The sequence below is a fragment of the Columba livia genome, chromosome 4, assembly GCF_036013475.1.
Source record: "Columba livia isolate bColLiv1 breed racing homer chromosome 4, bColLiv1.pat.W.v2, whole genome shotgun sequence".
In the NCBI taxonomy this organism is placed as follows: Eukaryota; Metazoa; Chordata; class Aves; order Columbiformes; family Columbidae; genus Columba; species Columba livia.
Genome location: NC_088605.1, coordinates 78,777,371 through 78,798,286, shown reverse-complemented (window position 1 = coordinate 78,798,286; position 20,916 = coordinate 78,777,371). Strand labels below are relative to the sequence as shown.

At 54.0% G+C, this 20,916-nt stretch overlaps 2 protein-coding genes across 11 annotated transcripts in view; one reads left to right on the top strand and one right to left on the bottom strand.

Moving 5' to 3' along the window:
- Positions 1–2,879: 2,879 nt before the first annotated feature.
- On the top strand, positions 2,880–9,690 carry GC (GC vitamin D binding protein). Of its 2 annotated transcripts, none has more exons than XM_065062898.1 (13): positions 2,880–3,011; positions 4,880–4,949; positions 5,476–5,608; positions 5,712–5,923; positions 7,147–7,279; positions 7,425–7,519; positions 7,828–7,957; positions 8,116–8,318; positions 8,506–8,638; positions 8,715–8,812; positions 9,119–9,251; positions 9,335–9,398; positions 9,522–9,690. In XM_065062898.1, the coding sequence occupies exons 1-12, from the start codon at positions 2,951–2,953 to the stop codon at positions 9,386–9,388; spliced, it is 1,455 nt and encodes a 484-aa protein (XP_064918970.1). In that variant the 5' UTR covers positions 2,880–2,950; the 3' UTR covers positions 9,389–9,398; positions 9,522–9,690. The 2 variants fall into 2 exon arrangements, with proteins under 2 accessions (XP_064918970.1, XP_064918968.1); XM_065062896.1 differs by having other exon boundaries at positions 2,881–3,011; positions 9,531–9,690.
- Positions 9,691–15,410: 5,720 nt separating this feature from the next.
- SLC4A4 (solute carrier family 4 member 4) overlaps positions 15,411–20,916 on the bottom strand; it is a 195,317-nt gene continuing 189,811 nt past the window's right edge. For all 9 annotated transcript variants that reach the window (XM_065062877.1, XM_065062873.1, XM_065062875.1 and 6 more), the window contains 2 exons: positions 20,114–20,193; positions 15,411–19,234 (listed from right to left, as the gene is read on the bottom strand). In XM_065062877.1, coding sequence (XP_064918949.1) covers positions 20,150–20,193 — 44 coding nt within the window. In that variant the 3' untranslated portion in view covers positions 15,411–19,234; positions 20,114–20,149. The remainder of the gene's footprint in view (positions 19,235–20,113; positions 20,194–20,916) is intronic.

Here is a 20,916-nt window from a genome sequence, read left to right as displayed (position 1 = left end):
GTTTCAGGGACCTGCTCTTCCAGGAGCACAGGATGGCTCGGGGACCCTCCTTGGCACTTTTTGGGCTCATCCGACGTGCTTGCAGGTGCCGCTGCATTCTCCTCCCACAGCCAGAGACCAAACCCGACAGCTGCAGGTGGAACACAGCAGGAATTTAACCTGAAGACATAAAACCCACTCAGGCACTTTCTGAAGTTAAGCTTCCCCTGCTAACAGCCTACATTTTGAATCACAGGATGGTTTGTGTTGGAGGGACCTTCCCCGCTCCCCAGTGCCCCCCCTGCCATGACAGGGACATCTGCACCAGCTCAGGGTGCCCAGAGCCCCGTCCAGCCTGGCCTGGGATGTCTCCAGGGATGGTTCATCCGCCACCTCTCTGGGTACCTGGGCCAGGCTCTCAGCACCCTCAGGGCAACAATTCCTTCCTCATGTCCAGCCTGAATCTCCCTCCTTTAGTTTAAAACCATCACCCCTTGTCCTATCAAGCATCCTATCAGCATTTAATGCTGCTTATTCTCCCTGCGTTTAACATCCTGGTGTGGGATTTCATTGATCCTGATTCCTACATGCACGAGATGTTTTTTGGGGAACGAGACCCAGATGCACAGATTGGCACAAACACCGCACCAACAGGGGTGCGCACGCTGCAGTGACCGAACCCAGGGCCTAATCAATTATTACGCCTGACGAGGGATGTTGTGCAAGCGGTTCAAAGGGCTGGGGGGCACACTGAGGCACGGTGACCCCCGGGATGTTTGCACGGGCCGGGCAGGGACCTCTGCGAAGAGCCACGGGAGCTCAGCAGCTCCGGAGGAGGGTAAACAAGAACCGACAAATTGGATCTGCCGATGCCAAAACCATGGTCAGCCACCTGGGGCAAGGAGAGAAACGACAGCAAAAGGTGCGTGAACAGCAGAGAAAGTCACTGGCAACGCCGAATGGTTTGGCCCCAGCAGGCACCTTTGGTGGGTGCCATCCTAAATGGCACTGGGGAGCACGAAACTGGGGTGAGCAATGGGACAGCCAGCTAAATAGTACCTCCAAAATCCTGCGTGCTGTGAGCCAGGGTGAGGATGACCTGAGCTGCTGCCAGATGTGGACAAGAAGCAGAACCACTGTCCTGGCAAACACAAAGAATTTCATGTTACATAAGGTATTTATATCAATGCTTGCTTGGATATTTTCTGACACGTTTCTCAGTGTTGGTTTGATTTCCCCCTCTCTTAATTCTTCATTACATTCACCTGCTGCAAAGATGAGACTGGAGAGAGGGGAAATCTATCTATCAGGTAACTTACATATATATCTTACATACATATCCTACCTCGCGGAGAAGGACTGGCTGTTTCCAGCCTAGCAAGACACCATTTTTCACATCCCACTTCAATGGCTGATGAGCCGTTAAGCATCCCCTGATTTGCAGAGTTTTTTTACAAGCAATTATCTTCAATTTAGTTTAACAGATACCCAGGTTTTTGTTGAAAATAGGCTGAATGGGTGGCGATTCAGCAGTGCATTGCTGAGGAATTACAGGTTGACTCCCAGAGGCGAGTCACAAAAGAGACCGAATATCTGTGTTTATAGCCAAATAGGCCATTATCTAGGTCTATTTCCACAAGCCCACTGTAATCATACCTGATCTCTAATGGCCCCGAATCCTCTGTAGTATCCACATGATGCCACGGTTTCTGATGTTATTCTCCAAGTCTAAGAAAATAATTCCTGGCCTGAATAGCACCTCAGTGGGCACGTTCACCTCGGTGGGGGCTGCTCACCGTGGAAAAGCACCTTTAGTTGCAGTGAAGTGAAAAAATGCACTCTCCCACATCTTTGGACACGCATTGGGTCCCAGTCATCCCTTTTGTTCACCCAGAGCCATCTCCAGGCCACTGCTCTTGAAGGACTGTTCCCCAGAAACAGCCCCAGCACTGCCAGCTTGGGAGCGCGGCCCAGGACCAGCAGCAGCCAGATACACCAGCCCTCGCCCCAGACAGCTGCAAAACTCTCCATACCCTCACCTAGGTAGAAAACAAGAGGATATCTGAGATTTGGTTGCTCCAGTCGTGACCCTCAGGGCAGCACCGGTCTGTCCACACACATGAAGCCACCAGAGAGGAGGTGGTCGCTTCAGCAAACAGCGCTAACCCAGGGCAGTATTCGCTGGGTATTTATTCTGTAGCGGACTCTGTCCGTGATGCCCGCTGTCTGTCTTTCTAAGGCTGAATAAATAAGCTGCTGCTGACCCTGGTGGGTCCGTGGTCCTTTTTCCCCAAGCACCAGCCTGATATCTCACCATCACCCACTGCCCCTCTTGCTGCTGGTCCTAGGGGGCTCCAGAGATCCCCCCATCAGCCTAATGAGGGGGGAAAAAAACAACCTACGCTCTCAGAAAGCAGCAAACCTTGGGGCACACGTGTGCTCGACACCCAGCCATGGGTCATTTCGCGTGGGAGTCACCCTGACCCTGCGCTGGTGCCACACAGTCACGGTGGAGAGGCTGTCCCCACCTAGTCACCTCCCAGTGGCCACCACAGGGGCTTTTGGCGCCCGTGCACCCGAACGGCACCCCAGCAGTGCCGCCTGCTCCCTCACACGGGCTGCGAGGACCATTCCTCGCCCAGCAGCATGCGACATGACACTCGCGTGATGCGCGGGGACGCTGTCCCCAGCCCATCTCCTCTTGCCATTCACATTAAACCCATCACAGGCAGAAAAACCCTGCCCGAGCTCCCAATGCAACGCGTTCCCATTTTGCCAGGTTAATTATTAAAATCGGGCTGACTTTGGAGGCTCTGGCACCCAGACAACAGCAGGCAGGCCAAGGATGCTCACCCTCTGCCCCACCGCTGGGATTAATCATTCATCTGGCAATCGGCAGTTCCTTCATATAAATGCCGAGAGGGGTTTCCCAGCACGGTTTTTTGGAGGCAGGAGGAAAACCAGCCGCACCATGAGGGCAGCTGTCACCCTGCTGCTGCTGCTCCTCGCCACCGCGCGCGCCGAGCACAGAGGTAAGGGCGTTTATCGCGGGCGTCCCTCCCCGAGACCCAGTTCTGACAGGTACAGCACCGCACGGTATCACTAATTACTAAATGGGGCCCACGACACCGCACACGTTAATGTCGGTAAACTCAAAATGGGGTTTTCCACCCCGCAGCCAAGTGAATGGGGCTTTGCTCTTCCCTGGAGGTGAGGGTACGAGGTTGGGGTCTGTCAGCTCCCAGCCACCTCCCCACCTCTCAGCCCACTGCCGAATTGCTGGGCAGGAACGAGAAATGGAAAAGCGGAGGCGTGGGGTGGCGTTTCGGTACCCGGGACACCCCTTTCTGGTGATGCTGGAGGAGCGGGGAGGGGAAGAGGCTGGACTGCGGTTGGGGGTGCAGAGAGGAGAAGAGGACGGTGTGGCAGGGCCTGATTTATTACATTTTCAAGGGAAAATGAGATTTTATGACCCCCTTCAGAAGCACTATCCCACTGTAAAAGCCACCCTTCATCTAAAAACATGTTCTGTGCAACCTCATGTTTCCCTCACAGCCCACAGGGAATCCTCCAACTGCCAAAAGAACCTCTCAAACTTATTTCTCCCATACTGCTTTATGAAAATGAAAAGACATGCAACATGGTGGCACTTAAAGCAGGACTAACAGGCTCTGGTCCTCTGAGGAAAGCAAATTACCTTTTACCGTGGCTTCCCCCTTTTCCCTGGTGCAACTGCCTTGCAGAAGCCCCCTTATTCTTTCTTTCCCATCAAAGCAATCATAGAATCATGGAACAGTTTGGGTTGGAAGTGACTTCAGAGGTCACCCAGTCCTACCCCTGCTCGGAGCAGGGACATCTTCACCCAGCTCAGTTTGCTCAGAGCCGCGTCCAGAAGCAACGTGACCTTTGGCTGGCGTGGCAGCATATAACCCCGCGGCTTTGGGAAACGACCCTGTTCCGCAATGCGATACCAGTAAATACTGGTATCAGTATCTACCCTGCCTGTATCAAAGTCTAACCAATGTGGTCTGCAGCAAAAATAAATAGTGTTTTCCCTGGGATGAAAGAGCCGCTGGGGATGTCCTGAGCACCACAGTCTCATCTCCACAGGCCTCCCAGCCGCTACAGTCTGCAAACCCTCCCAAAAAAACCAACAGTGCTTGTTTCAAACTCACAAAAATATGCATTTGGACAAGAGGGAACGCGCCTGATATTTTACCTGTAGCCATAGGGTTTTTTTCCTCCGCGCCCTCGCTTTGGCTGCAGAGCCGGAGCAGCAGCTCAGGTACCAGATGCTCCTCCAGCACCCGCAGCGCGGCAGCAGCCTCTGCTGGTTTCCAGCACAGCACCAGCACCTTCCCGGGACTGCAACGAGTCTGGCTTGAGAAAAGAAGCCACTGCATTGAAACAAAACAAAGCAAACAACAACAGCAGCAACTCTGCAGTGAATAAAGGGAGAGCCTGTCGGCATTTTGACCATGGCTTATGGTGGTGTTGCGACCCGTATTCCCACGCTGCTGCTGCCCAGGAAAGAAGTGGAAAGCAAGAGCAAAACAGAACTGGCTGGTCCATAAATGATCATTTTCCCTGGGAAAAAGAGAAAGATGCAAGTTATTTTCCACAGTAGACTCGATTAAGCAAAGCAGTGCTGGTTTAGTGGCTTTTGTTGGGTTGCCAATTTGCTACCCCATTTTCCTACCCCTTCTAGTAGTCCTCCCCAAGCTGAACCAGCCCAAACTGTAACACTGGGAAAACGAATTGGCTCTCCCGGGAAACAGGGAAAAGCCAGCAGGTGTGGGGAAACGCAGGCACAACGCCCCAGCCGCGGCCCAGCTCCCCGGCACCGCCAGCTGCGCCTGAGCAAGCCGAGCCACAAATCCTCCTCTTTCTGCTCTTACAGGTAGGGCTTATGTCCGGGACAAAGTCTGCCAGGAGTTCAAGACCCTGGGGAAGGACCAATTCCGAACCCTGTAGGTACCTCCTGCTGTATTTGCCTTCCCAGGATGCTCTGCGCAAAAGTCAAGACCAAAAAAAAAGTAAATAAAAGTTATCTTAGAAAGGGGAAGATTTGCACTCCCTGCAAATGAGGACTCCAAGTGCTCTTAACAGGCCTGCCTACAGGAGAAAAGTTTGCTTTGCAGTTGGAGTCCTCAAAACCAATTAGGTGCCTAAATAACGAGAAGCCGCAGCAGAGCTGGTGCCCTCGGGAAGGGCGGCCCGGGCAGGCCCGCCGGGCTCTCCGGCTGCGCTGCCCGAGGAACACGCTGCTGTTTCTCGCAGCTGCTCCTCTCCAGCTGACGCCGGTAAACCTCATTTTAACAGAGCGATGCTGTGGTGTGGTTTTTGCTTTGAGAGAGCAACCTGATCCGGTTGAAGACGTCCCTGCTCGTGGCAGGGGGGTTGGACTAGATGAGCTCTGGAAATGCCTTCCGAGCCAAACTATTCTGTGATTCTACAATTCCCCGGGGCTCATTGCCTCCTTCCTCACACTCCCAGGACCATCATCGCCAACAGCAGGAAATACTCCAATGCCACCTTTGAGGAGATCAACCACCTCGTCCACGAAATCGTCTCTCTGGCCGAAACCTGCTGTGCCGAAGGCACCGACCCCTCCTGCTACGACGCTGGGGTGAGGCTGACCCAACCCGGGCACTGGACCCCAAAACCAAGGCGGGGAGGGGACGCGCACACAGCACGCCCCCCGGCACGTAACCTCCTTCCCTTCCCCACAGTCCTCGGCTCTGTCAGCCAAATCCTGCAGCAGCCAGTCGCCCTTCCCGGCCCACCCCGGCACGGCCGAGTGCTGCACCCACGAGGGGCTGGAGCGGAAGCTGTGTCTGGCCGCCCTGCAGCACCCGCCCCAGCCCGTGCCCAAATACCTCCAGCCCTCCAACGAGGAGATCTGCCAGGCCTTCAAGAAGGACCCCAAGGACTTTGCGGACAGGTAAGCCAGGCTGGGGACAGCACTCGGTGTCACTGATAACGCTGTGTCCGGTTCTGGGCTCCACAGTTCAAGAAGGATAAGGAATTACTGGAGAGTACAGTGGTAGGCTACAAAGATGCTGAGGGGTCTAGAGCATCTTTATTATGAGGAGAGACCAAGAGAGCTGGGGCTGTTCAGCTGGAGAAGAGAAGCTGAGAGGGCTCTTATCAACGGTTACAAATATCTCAAGGGTGGGTGTCAAGAGGATGGACCGGACTCTGTTCAGTGGTGCCCCATGACAGGATGAGGGGCAATGGGCACAGACTGAAACACAGAAGGTTTCAAGGAGAAACTTATTTACCTTGAGGGTGCCAGAGCCTGGACCAGGCTGCCCAGAGAGGTTGTGGAGACATTCTCTGGAGACATTCAAACCCGCCTGGACGCAACTGTGTGATCGGCTCTGGTGAACCTGCTTTAGCAGGGGGGTTGGACTAGATGGTCTCTAGAGGTCCCTTCTTACTCCAACCTCTCTGTGGTAACACCGTGTCAAGCCTGGGTGCACGCCAGCACTGGCGGCGTCTGGGTACCCACCGAGCAAACCTCTCCCGGGCAGTGGCAATCACTGCCACGGCTCTCGGCACCCATGGGCAACTCAGTCGTGGGGCTACCAGTGCATTGGAATGAAAGATGGGGTTATCCTGCATTTGCACAGACCCAAAGGACAGGATTTTACCAAATCACAGAATCATCATTTTGGTTGGAAGAGACCCTCAAAATCACTGAGTCCAACCATTACCCCAACAGTGGCACTGAGCCATGTCCCTAAGCACCACTTCTACAAGTCTGTCCAACCCCCCCAGGGATGGTGGCTCCACCACCGCCCTGGGCAGCCTGTTCCAATGCCCGACAGGCTCTTCTGTGAAGAATTTTTTCCTAATATCCAATATAAACCTCCCCTGGCACAACTTGCGGCCATTTCCTCTCATCCTACCGCTTGTTACTCGGCAGAAGAGACCAACACCCTCCATGCTACAACCTCCTTCCAGACAGTTGTAGAGAGCAATAAGGGACGAGCGGTGCTGTCAGCCCGCTCCATGGCTTGGTGCACTAAGCTGGCAGCACAGGGAGACGCCTGGAGAGGCTCACATCCCCAGCACAGCCCTGACCCCCCCAAACCCCACCTCTCCTGCACCCCAGCACCTGGTCCAGAGGCACTGGCTCTCTCCAACCCACCTCTGCTGCAGGTTCCTGTACGAATACGCGAGCAGCTACAGCCAGGCACCCCTGCCAGTGCTCCTGGGCTCCACCAGGACCTTCCTCTCCATGGTCTCCACCTGCTGCATCTCCCCGACGCCCACTGTCTGCTTCCTGAAGGAGGTGAGGTCCCTCGGAGCCGCCGTGCTCGTCCCTGTCCCCACTGTGTGGGAAGCAGGGTGAGCGGCACACCGATGGCTCCAGGAGAGGTGGGGGCACAACGCTTGCGTTCCCCTGGGAGGACACCTGCGTCTTCCTTCCGGGGCAGAAACTGGAGAGGAAAAACCTCTCCCTCCTCACCCTGATGTCAAACCGAGTTTGCTCCCGCTTCATGGCATACGGGAAGGACAAAGTCACCTTCAGGTAAAAGGGGAAAATGGCCCTTTCTCTCCTTTAACATGGCTTGGGCTGGGAGATCTTTCCTATTTCAAGCTGTGGATGCATCATGCAGGAAGCGTTCACAAAGCCGATTTTTAACTAAGATATAAAAACAAGCTGGCTCTAGCATCCCATAGGAGTTCTCTGCATACAGCAGAGATGCAAAGGCAGCCCTGTGAGTCCTCATCGCGTCCCTCCTGCATGCTACCTGGCAAAATCCCCGCTGTGACCTGGTAATAGGGCAAGGGAGGAGCTGAGCTCCCTGAGCCCCTTGTACACCTGTGCCTGCCCAGCTACCTGGCCATGCTCACACAGAAGACGCCCGGTGCTTCGTTTGAGGATCTCTTCCCTCTGGCAGAAGATGCTGCTGAGGTGTTTTCCCAGTGCTGTGACTCGGTGGCTGAGGACTGCATGCAGAAGAAGGTAGGAGAGCCAGGAGCCAACCCTAAAACACACCTTCAGAGTCACAGCAGGGGCACAGGAAGCGAATCCTATCCTGGTGAGGGGGTGGCAGGACCCCCAGTCCTCTGAAAAAGGGTCCACAGCCTCACCCCACGCTCCGTCTCCTCCCCTTCACGCAGTTATCAGAGCACACCACCAAAATCTGCAGCGTGCTGTCAGCCCAAGACCAGAGACTGGCTGACTGCTGCCAGGGGAAAAACATCATCAACAACTACTTCTGCATCTCTGCCTTGCAACCCGCACCTTCCCCCAGGCTGCCAGAGCCGCCAAAGCCGACGAACAAGCAGCTGTGCGGGGAGGACGGGGCCCGCCATGTCCAGAGGTGAGACCCCGGCGGTTCCGCTGCAGCCGGCGCGCTCCCCTGGTCTTGGTTATCTGGTTTTATTATCAGAGAAATTATTATAATAATTACGTTATTATGATATATTATATAATATATATTACAGTAATAATTGCAATAATTATTATAAAAACCTGTACGGTGCCTCGTTTTCCCCGCTCCACCCCAGGTACCTGTTCGAGCTGGGGCGGAGGCACACCAGCGTCCCCGACATCTTCCTCGGCAAGCTGTACGACGCCTCCGAGAAGGTCATCAGGGAGTGCTGCTCTGCCAAGGATGTTCCTGCCTGCCTCGACAGCAAGGTGACTGGCTCTCCATCCCCAAGCCCCTCTGCACAGGTTTTGTCCGTGGTTAGAGCCATCTTCCTCTGCCATGCAGCGTCAGCAGATGGATGGAGAGCTGCCTCCCTTCCTGGAAAAGGCCAACCAGCTCTGCAGGGAGTACAACAAGCTAAACTTCCTCGACTTCAAGAAGAAGTAAGACTTTTCCCCCCAGAACTGCCCCTCTATGGCTGTGCATCAGCAGCTACAATCCAAATTTAGCCAATGCAAGGGATACACAAACAGAGCATCTGCTGGGAGAGATGCAGAGTCGCCCGCTGACTGTTTTGAGCAAGGTCTCCCTCGAAGCCTAAATAGCAGCGGAGTACAGGGAAATACATCACAAATCCCTTGCACGGTGCCCAGCCTTGCTCTCATGTGTGATCCCGCCCCCTCAAAACATGGCCTGGGGATTTCACGGCCCTGGGTCCCTGCTAAAACCCCCCGCGCCCCACACCGCAGGCTGCGGGAGAGCTTGATGCGGACGACGCCGGACGCCAGCCCCGAGCAGCTGGGGCTGCTGGTGGAGCAGCGAGCAGAATTCGCCTCCACCTGCTGCCCCGCCACCTCGCCCCCCCTCTACTGCACCTCCAAGGTAAAGCCCCCGCCCCTCCTTGCCTTGCCGTGCCGTGCCCACGGCAAACCCGTGCCCCTCGTCTCCTTTCCCCTCTCTTGCAGGTGAGTGTGGCACTGGGCAACACGTGCAAGGGCGGCTCCTGCCTGCTGGTGTGAGCGCCCCGAGGTGAGCGGCCGGGGCGGGGGTCTGGCACGGCAGGAGCGGGCAGCGCCCCTCCAGCGGTGCAGGGATGGAGGGGGCGGTTCGGGGGAAAGGGTCCCGGCCACCCGCCCGGGCTGAGCTCTGCAGGGCGCGCAGGGAAGCGGGACGTGCGAGGGAGCACCGAGGGCTCGCCTGGCAGACGGCTGCTTTGCTTCGCACCGGGAGAGGAAGGTGCCACTGAGCTCGCGGCTCCCGCCTGCACAGCGGCAACAGCGCCCACGTATGCCTGCAGCTGCAATAAAGCCTGAAACAAGCACCCCCGTTGCTGCTGGAAAGTGTTTTTGCTTCATCCCACTGGGGCAGGGTGGGGAGGATGGAGGGGGACAAGCACGGGGCTGGGGCATCCCTGGGGTGGGCTGGGAAGGGGCGCAGCCTCGGCTCTGCAGGCAGGACGAGGGGGTGCCAGCGCTCATCCTGGGAACTGTCTGAAAAACTAATCAAACAAAACCCAAACCACTCATCGAGTGCCCACAGAGAGGATGCTCTCTGCGGGTATTTGGATATTCACCCGAGGTGGGACCTCTGCGCACCTGTGTGGCAGCAGTGCACCCCGACTTCACTGCCCCCTGCCAGCGCAGAACCCCCACAGCCCTCCTGTGTGCCCAGGGTGGGGTGAGCTGAGCCCCGCCGAGCACCCGCCGCGCTTCAGGGTGCACGGGAGAGGCCGCCCAGCCAGCCGCCCCAAGCCCCCAGGGACGATGCTCAGCAGATGGCGCCTGCCTGTCCTCCTGGAAAGCGACAGAAAACTGTCCTGAGATCAAATTCTGCAGTCTTGGCACCAAACCCGCGGTATTAGAAAGGGATGGTGAAGCCTCTCGACATTTTCCACTACCAGCTTCTGTGGTGCCAGGCGAAGCAGAGACCCCCGAGGCTCCCGAGCCTGGGCAGCTCCAGCAAAGACAAACCGGAAATTGAAACAGTCGGCGCTCCAGCAAGAAAACCCGGGTGATCTGAAGCGATGGTCAAAGGAAATTACTGTACAGACGGCATCCGAATTCAGATCTGCTCCAAAACAAGAAATGAAATAAATGGATACAGAAGGTGCAATTTTCTTACCAACAGGGCAGAGGGACTCCCTCCGAAAGGGAAAACTCTGCAAGAGGCGGAGGAATAATGCGCAGAAGTGGGGTGAGCTGATGTTAAAACTCATCAAGAACCCAGAGTAATGACTTTGCAGTCACCAGACCCAGCTCAGGAAGCAGCTCCAGGGGGGACAACACTCCTCTGCCAGGAGCACCGCAGCTACCATTGGCACAACCAACGCTAATCACCCGCAATTAACGGCTCTTTGGCACTGGGGGGATGCTCCCGGCAACAACCCTGCACCCACAGGCGCTGGCTGGTTATCTGGGCAGCGCCCAGAAGGGCCGGGTTGGGACGAGCAGGGGATCTTAAGAAAAAAGAAAAAAGCCCCAAATGCGAAGCAGGATAAAACAAACTCAATGTCACCCACGCAACACTGCTGGTCGCAAAGCAACGAAAAGCCACGTCTCAGGCAGCAGGCTGGTTTCGTTCAGAAATTCTGCACTAATTGCAAAGAGCACATCAGCCGCCTGACACAACACGCCGTGTTTCGGAGGCAGGTCTGTTACACCGCAGCCTCGGCGGGCCGCCGCAGGCCCGCCCCAGCCGCTGGGCTGAAGCCTCACGTCCCACACCAAGGCAGCTTCGCCTCTATTTCCTTCTCCCAACGTGTCCATCCCGGCACAAGCCTGTGCAGCTAAAACCTTCTCTATTTGATGTTTGAGTGGAAATTAATCTATATAAGGTTGAACGGGGTACACGCTGAAAATGAGCATCAACGTTCACTTGGGTTACTGCGTGTACCAGAGAGCACCAGCAGCCTCCAGGTCTCTGCTCATTTTCCCCAGGATGGGAGATACAGGGTGGACTTGCCTGGCTTTGGTTTGAAGGACGCAGGGATGGCACCCGGGCCGCCGGTCACCGCCGTCCCCTGGCAGAGTCCCCCGGCAGCCTCATCTCCGGAAAGAGCCCCTGCTCTGAGGCGACAGAAATCCTTAAAATCGGGAAAAAGGTACACATGGAGTGTTCTCTCCACCCTCTCTCTGGCCACGGTTATCTTTGCTAGTAAACTTTACCTAAGGACAGTGCAAGCCCCATGCTTGGGGGTCCCCGAGACCCCAGAACCCCGCGAGAAATATCACGAGGCCACACTCAGATACAGACTGCATTTTGAAGTGGAAAAATAAGGTATCTTCTATTTTTTGAGCAAGGAGTGTGTTACTGGGCAAGAGAAACTCTTCAGTTTCAGCACCCAGGTGTGAAACACGCTTTGCGAGTACAGCATCTACAACACACGTCACTCACCTGCGCCGCCGCGCCCTCACGGCAAAACCAGACACCGAGACAGCAGCTCAGCCCCCGCCACCACGGCATGGCGCGCTTTTAGTACCTGCTTTCCAAAATAATTAAAACCTGTTTGTTTTTATAATTTCAGTTGTGGTGATAGACCCACATCTCATTCATACAGCCCACATGGCCAGCAAATTCTCCCTTGTTCGTGCATATATAGAGATGTGTTTCTAGTTCAGCTTCTCGTTCCTGGTGGTGCCCAAGACAGCAGCTCTTGGCTTAAGGTCCCTGGCACCAGCCATGGTCACGTCCGCGGCCGTGGGTCCGGCTGGACACAGGTCTGTCCCACCGCCCCCTGACAAGCACTCGCGTCTCCACCAGCCACCGAGTCTCTGAGCCTTCGCTCCCTTACAGTGGCATCTGTCAAATTCAGGATGCAACCTTCTGCGTTTCCAAGAAGTGGAGAAACACGATGCAACGAGCCCAGAATGTCTCCTCTGCCTCGAGCCTGTTTCCAGGAAATATGCTGATATTAAAACAAACAAACGCACGCTACATCTCCTCATAGCAGCTTTTGGGGTGAGAAGTGCGCTGCTGCACCCCAGGGCATTTCCTAACCCTGGAAGCCCCAGCGCGCTGTGGGGAGCGGGAAGGCAAGGCCGGGCTCTCCCCGGGGCAGCCTGTGTCGTAATCCCCTCCAGCTCATGGCTCAAAACTTCTGGCACAGGATTTGCTCTGCACACAAACTATTTTTTGGAGTTTGGAGTAGGCATCACTTTCTGCTGTGATGTGCCATCCTTCTGGCTTGTGGGAGCTTAGCAAAGAATTAAGCCTTGTCAGTAATTAGAAGGTGAAGTCAAAGGGCATAGTTTTGTTTAGATGCTTGCTACTGTCTCGCCTGAGAGCAACCCTTCCCAAGCCCTGCACCCCAAACCAAGCAGGGAAAGAACAGCTAAAACAGAGACAAAAAGCAGCCCCCTGGCTTATCTTCTGGGACCACAGGCAGACCCAACATGCACAAAACACAGGGACAGAAATGCCTCATGTCTGCCCACGTGCTGGTCCAGTGGGCTGGTAGGGCTTTTTGTCCCGAGCAAAGAGCACCTGGGACGCGGCTGACCCGCAGAAACCCACCCATGCTCCACGGATTCCCATTCTAAAAGCCTGTGAGAAACGCTGCTGACCTGGCACGGGGCTCGGGGCCGTAACACACGTGCTCTGCCCTCCGCGGTTATCGGCATTGGTGTTGGGCTCCTGCTACCCTTAATTATGTACGGGAAAACCTAATTCTGCCACACCTTCCTCCCTGCCAACTAATTAGATGAGTGATCACACCGTGCCATTAAAGATATTGCATCCGTTATTAAGGACCTCATTTTAGAAATGGGCCACTTCTCCAAAATACCTCCGGACCCTCCCCACGGAGCCAGCAGCTCTTTCCACCGCAGCCCGGTGCACAGGACATGTCCCACCTGCTTTGCACCAGAACCTTGCCTGGAAGCTTCCACCTTTCTGGGAAGGAGCAGCTACACACGGCAGCGCACGGGGCAAAGGAAAACAACACAAACACCAGGGAAGCCCCGAGGTCGGGCGGCCGGCGCTGCGGGCGGCGCGGGCAAACGCACCCACGGCGGCAAAGCTGCTGCGGCTGTCACCGCTTGCGCAGGGGCCAGTGGGGCCGCGCAGGGAAAAACAGAACAAAACAACCATTAAAACTGGTTTACTTCTGAGAAGGCCTGGGGGGCCAGTGCAACCTGCGGCAGGGACTTGGACAGCAAAGCACCCAAGACGTTCCCCATCCAGCTAAGCACCCCGAGATGCTCCCCATCCAGCCCTCTGCCAACCCGGCCAGAAACTGCTGCCATTTTTCCACCGCACTGTGGGCTTTGGTTTGTTGTTTGTTTGCTTTTTCAATGTGTTTACCGGTCTCCGTCCTCCTGCCCTCGGAGTCGCCGCAGCCACTGTGCACAGCCTCGGCACAGGCTGGTTTTGCCTCCTGAGTTTTTCTCAGCAGCTCTATAACTCGTTTCCTCATTTCGAAACATTTGGAAGAACAAGCCAAGTCCTGGCTATCTGCTGATCACCAGAACACGAGGATGCAAACCGGCCTGGCAATCCCCACGCCCAGCACCTTCCTGCATGGCATCGTGCGATGTCGGACAGCGGTGAGGACGCACCAGGCAATGCGACTAACACGGATAAACCTCCCCTCCCACCTCAAAAACTTCTGCAAGGCAGATGCCGTTCCCCACCACAACTGTCTCGAGCTGCAAAATGGCTCTTCGCACTAATTGCAGAGCTGTTGCAGCAATAATTAAGCAGCAATACATTGCAGGCGCAGCAGTATGGTGGGAGCAGCACTGGTAATAGTTTCCAATCGGGGAAAAGCTGCTATGGGAAAGGTGTCCCACAAACTGCTCCGGACACTAAAGCCACCTGACAGAGCAGCTCCGGGCATTTACCTTTCTGATAATGACGGTCCATGCGAGGGGCTCCCGGGGTCCTGCAGGGATCAAAGTGCATAAGTGTTAATTAATTGACAAACAGCAGTGTAGGGTTCCCTAAAAATGGGAAAGAACTCCCCAAAGCTGCCATGGCTTGCCTGCAGCACCACACACGGCACTTCCCACCTCCCTGCCAGGCACCCAGGCAAGGGATTTACTTCTGGAGAGCATGTTAACCAAGTACAGAAATGAGTAAGGTGAGCAACCTCTGTCCTTTTTTTTGTTTTAAAAAGATCAGTGACTAAATCCAGACCAACACTTCAAAAGGGTTGAAAGCGTTGCTTTTGTCTGCTCGCCGTGCCCCTGCCCCAGAGAACCGCAGGGCTGCTTGCTTTCCCAGGGACTCAGCCCAGCCCCCAACGCCACAGGCTGCCCCCCCGTACCCAGCACCCACCCCGAGCACCCAGGCTCACGCCTTTGCTTTCCTTCTGTGCTGTGCCCGGTGCCCAAAAGCAGCCGCAAGGGTTTTCCTCCCCGCCTGACGCTCAAAGCTCAGCAGAATCTCCCAGCCGGGGGGGGGGGTGGGGTGGGGGGGAGGAGCCGCCCACAGGTGAATTTCATGCCACCCAGCCCAAGCCCTGGGGCTTCAGCAGGTGCAACAGGTTGAGTAATTTCCACAGGTGACAATCCTGTTACCCTGGCCAAGACGTAGCTACTCAAAATGTAGCAGAGTCCCCAAAACGCCCGGTCTGAGCGCCACCCACAAAACACTTTCCGCTCTGACAAGATGGGGAAGACGTGGACAATAAACGGCTTTTGGTGCCAGGCTAAGGGCGCAGAGCTTGGTGCTGCCCGAGCGGGTCAGCCGGGCGGGACAGCGCTGCCCTCGCAACCGCAGCACACGGCCCGTATTCCCCACTAAGAACTCGGCTCAAAATAACCCATTTCTGTCACCGGCATGGCTTGCCCACCTTTATTCGTGAACAATCGTACTTCACTCCCCAAAAAGCTTCAATATCTTACCCCGGGAGAAGGCACTTCTACCACGAAAACTCCCCTTTCTACCCGCGCGTCCCCCGCGAGCTCTCCGGACACCGTCCCTGCGCCTGTTCACGGAGCGGCCACGCGTTTTCCCTTGAACGGGCAATGACACAACAGCGACACAGAACCTTAATCCAAACACGACCAACCAGGGAAAACAAACACACACACTCTCCCATAAATGCATAAAGTTACTTTATTTTCAGTATACATTTAATTTTGAAAAATAGAAATGCTAAAATATCTCATCATCTTCATCTTTTGATTCCATAAAAGTCACAATAGAAAGCTCCATAAAACTGTAAAATACTATAATGTTATAAGGAATTTCACGTTTTATATTACCGGGAAAAAAAATCATTTTAATATATTGAAATGTTTCTGCTTTTTTCCTTTTTGTTCCACCATCCTGATCCACTTCATTTTACACTATTTTTTAATTCTTTCCTCCAAAGCAAATAGAGACTCAAGAGAATTAAAAACAATAATAAAACTATCTGAAAGTGCGTGTTGATTAAAAAACCCAGTAATGAATGCAAAGAAGCCTCGGCCGCAAGGACGAGCGAGCCGCGCCGCAAGGACGAGCGAGCCGCGCCGCAAGGACGAGCGAGCCGCCCCGCAAGGACGAGCGAGCCGCGCCGCAAGGACGAGCGAGCCGCGCCGCAAGGACGAGCGAGCCGCGCCGCAAGGACGAGCGAGCCGCGCCGCAAGGACGAGCGAGCCGCCCCGCAAGGACGAGCGAGCCGCGCCGCAAGGACGAGCGAGCCGCCCCGCAAGGACGAGCGAGCCGCGCCGCAAGGACGAGCGAGCCGCGCCGCAAGGACGAGCGAGCCGCGCCGCAGGGCAGGGCCGCCGCGCCGTGGGGACACGCCGGCCGCTGCTCGGTGCCTTTCAGGGGTGACGCGGGGCACGGCCCTGCTCCTCTGCCCCGGGAACGTCATTTCCCTACACCTTCCCCTGATTTCAGAGTCCACACACATTCCCAGAAGCACCTGCCCCAAAATACCCAATTCTGGTTCAAAATGAGTGTGAGTTTTCTCATCAAAGGTCTAAGTGCAGTGAAACTCTCCTTGCGGTGACTCCAGCCCCTCTCGCTGCCCGCTCTCCGATGCCAGCAGAGACCCTGCTTAACATCATTGCGTCATCTGCAGCATTCTGTAATTTTAAAGGAAAAACCAAAAAAGGAGACACAACCACCAATGAAGCACTATTGTCAGGGGCCAAGAAAGGAAAGAATTCCAGCTCCTGTCCCCAGCGTTCTGCATTTTTCCATGAAAAGCTACCGAAATCTTTGTCCCGTCACCTCAGCAACACTAGCCTCTGTACCACAGCTCGCTCAGGTTAAACGAAAAAAATAAAGAGAGAAAGGTCTAGACCAGCAGTCAATACATTTCAAGTACATTTACCATGGCTGCAAGTGGAAGACCTCGTTTTTGTGGAGACGAATCACAGGTGACAGCGGACGGAAGCCGCAGGACCCGGGAGCCCCGGCCGGCGCTCCCGCAGAACAGCCCGCTCTCCCCGTTCATCTGTTGTGACCTCTCCTTTGTCAGTTATTTGGATTCCTACAAATAAAAGCTCAGGGCAAAACATAAAAGGCTCTCGTGTACTCCCTAGGTGACACGCGAGTCGGTCTCCGTTTGGCAGTCAGGGACTGATGTTCACTGAGGAGTGGAAACCCTTTACGTTGGCTTTGCACTTCGCAGGTGACCTGTCCTCCGGCTCGCAGACGGATCACAGAGCCTCTTCTGGTCATTTCCCACGCCATCCCAGCCTTTCCCAAGCGGTTAGGGCCGTGTTCCCGGGACGCCGATCCCCGAGGGCAGCAGAGAGGAGAAGCCACGCTCGCTCCGGCGCCCATCACCGCGTTCACGCTTCCAGCCCACGCACGTTTTGTGTATGCAGAGATTGAGATCCCCCGGTAACGAGTCACTGGGGAATGTAGGGACGTGTGTGCACGTGTGGGTGCTGTGTAGGTGCCTCTTCAACTCCATCTTTACGCAGCAGTGACTGCTTGCAGGAGATCAGACTAAAACTACCTGCCCATCTTCAAAGCTGCGCACTGTAGCGAGAGTGGGCAGGAGCTTCTACGGTACGCCAGGGAACAAAAAGAACAACCTGTTCTGCAGCTCCAGTTGCTGATAGGGCTGTTACTAGTGAGCAGATGCTGAATTTGGCATATAAGGTCTCAGTACATCAAGAAATTCTGTTTTCTTAATCAACACAGACTTTGGTTTTGCAACATCGGAAGCTGCGGCAAGGTGCCGGTGCTCGGGGTGAAATTTTCCCCATTGGGGAATTAGCCCTTACAGCTGGACTTTTATTTTTCCCCCCCTCTTTTTTTCTGATGAAGCCTTTACAGTGTTTTACACGTAATCCTCATGCCCCATCAAAGCAATGTCTTGGTGAAGCCCAATTTCCCAGATGCATGTTTATATGCACAGACCAGTACGTAATGTGTACATGCTGCAGAAAGAAAATCACGTCTCACAGGGTGGATTCAGCTCATCTGGTACAAAACCAAAAGCCTGTGCATGGCCATGCCCAGCCTGCTTGGTACTGAGCTTGCACGGACAACAGGTCTAGTGCCGAGCACTCAAGATTTAGGGTAACTCCTGCAGATGATGGTAAAGAGATCTGATTTGTGAGCCTCGCCACTCCGGGCGCCGGGACGGGCGTCCCGGGGTCACCGCGGCTCTCTCCTCCGCGGGGCCCTCGTGCGCCTGAACCGCACACGGGTCTTCTCGCGGCTACACACACACAGACGCGCACACACGGATGCGTAAAAAGAGAGAATTCTAACTATGCCACGTAGCAAATCGATGTGGATACAATCAGCATCTGTCCACTGACATCCTTAGCCGGTCAGTGCTTTGCTCACCACCATGACATTTAAGACTCTTCCTAGATCGTAAGAGATTTAAGTTACAATCTGTCTCCTTCACAGCAACGCTAGATTATTCATAAAAAAAACAACCAACAAAACCCAAACGTCCATAACCCTAAGGAGAACAGACGCTCCAGAGTAGAAGGTGCTAATCAAACTGATCCAGCCCTGTGCCATGTCCTGGAGATTGTGGTGTGGTGGTGTTTGTTCTGTTTTGTTTTTCTTGTAAAAATCACATTACATATTGTACAACACATTTTTACAGAAAGCCTGGTGCCTAGAAATAAGAGGTAGAACTACTCATAACTATATGTTTCCTGCTGCAGGAAAAATTCATTTCTTCTTTACAGTAATTAAAAAAAAGGTTAAAAAAATTGACAAAAAAAAAGTTGTAGGTTAGGCCCCCATAATTTAAACAAAATAATCTAGGAAAATAACACTCTTCCATGTACCTGACAGATTAAGTCCATTAAAGTGTTTCTTTAAAAAAAATTGCATAGGAAAGGGACATTTCAAAACACATGCTACAACGATGGAAACAGTTTGTCTTTGCTGGGAGTGAAGTACCTTTTCCTTTTCCTTCCCGTGTTAACTACAAGTACAGGCTTTAAGAGCAAATTAGTATTAGCAGCACTTTCCAGCATCTTTGAGCAGTGTAAGAAAGACGTTGCATTAGCCTGGAGGTCAGTTTTGTTCAGACAAACAAACACACAGTTACACAACTACGGTGACGCCAGCTCCTCTGACATCTCCCACAGGTCCTACATTACATCCTTAACACCTCTGCCCCCTGCTTGACAACGAAAGAGAAGCGGCAGAGAAGGCAAAGACGAGCCTTGGTCAGCGCGGAAGGACGGGGACGGGGAGCGCGCGACGGAGCGGTGCTGAGGGGAGCGGCTGGTGCCTCAGCCACCTGTGCCGCTGGGAAGCAGAGAGCATTTCAGCGTTTTAACATTTGGCTAGTGACAAAGAAATAAAAATCCCAGAAAAGATTGAACAGACAGACAAATTACAAAGTAGTTTCTGTTCCCTTGCTCCTCCAGAAAAAAACATTGTCTTCAGGCTCAAGTTCTATTCTAATTTGAGGCACGACTTTGACTGGAGTTCGTGGAGGGCTGTGAAGAAAAGGGAGACAAGGTGAGGGTGGGCGCCTTCCTCGTGACTCCCGACACCGCCCGCCGTGCCCGTGGGCATTCTGCTAGCCCAGCCCCCAGGGAGCAATTCCCCCCAAATCTACCACCCACAAGAGAAAAACCAGCCCTCTCATCGACCGAGGTGCTCCACGTATCCAGCACTTGTGCTTCGCGCCAAGCTGCGGCCGCACTCGTTAACTGCCTTGGAAATACCCTGGTTACACCCACGGAGATGAATTTCACACACTAACACCTGGACGTGTAGATACGTGTTCGACACTTCAGAAGGCCACCCCAGCCTAGACCCCGGCGCTGTGCGCCCCACGGGGGCCCCGAGGCGCTGAGCCACAGCGGAGCGCTCACACATTTTTAGTACACTCTCCCTTGCTGCAATTTAAGGTCATTATTTACTCTATTAACTACCACGGGTATGGGAAACCAGATTACTTCCTTCTTGCAACATCCTGTTACATGACCCAAGGTAACTGTAATAGTAATTTTCTCTTACTATCTCTTTTGTTCTTTTTAAAGGTTTAACAATCCCAGTTAATCTATTTTTCCCCTGTAGATGTGTTTTCTAGACTCCTTCCACATCTTTATTCTGCTTTACACCCCAAAAAAGACACCAATACTGGGGCGGTGTCCACGGGCTCCCCACGCCCCTCCCAAGGCCATGCTGGTGAACCTGGCACGCCGCAACCCTCGGTAGGGAATTCTCCCCACGCGCCCTGGAAGTTTCCTATAGGGGGACAGCAACTTTGCCCCATTGACCTTTGGTATACTGAGGGGTAGCTGAGATGCTTTAGAAGAATTATTACAAATTTTATATATAATTTATAGATATATATTATGGGTTCTTACCTTGGCATGGCGTATGACTGAAGGAAAGGAATCGTATCAGCACGACGTATGGCGTTCAAGGAATGTTGGTGATTTTTCTCCTGTTGGGGAGGGAAGAAAGCCCTGTTGGTCACTGCCCGCAGCACTGATGGCATCTCAAGCCTCAGTTTCCCCAGCAAATTCTGATGTATTAGGCAACACTTTCTAATGCTGACTGCCTGTCAGATGAATTTCACAGCTTGTACATAGAAAGACTGAATTTACATGTCTCCTTTGAGATAAAAACCCTAAACTGCCAACGGGACCAAAAAGACTCTTTTCCCAAGACTTTCACCACCTTTAGGACACTTACCTTTCATCTACCTCCACAGCGACCCCGCGGTCCCCACACCCCAGCTCTGGCGTGAGAACAGGCAGCCTGCTGCCCGCGACCTCGCGCCCTCCGGGCCCGCGTGGCCAGCTGCACGTTCTGTTATGAGTCACAAGGGCCCTGCTCCGGCTACTGCTGAAGAAGAGCTCGGGACTGGAAAATCTATTCGGTGTTCGGATCAGGAAACAGCCGGGTTGGAACCCACCTCTGCCTCGGGGGCTCCAGTGTTTGCGAGCACTCAGGACATGCAAAATATGTTTAAGTACGGGATGGCAGTACCATTATTATGAATTTACTTGGAATTGCAGAGCAGATTCCAGCTACTTTTTCTAGTAAAGGAGCCTGATTTCTTTTTTGCCATGTTTCTAAATAAAAGACAGCAAATCAATTTCTGAAATGTACAAATATGCCAAGAAGCTACTGCTCAGCTCATGGGTGATCCACCCCGCGCTGT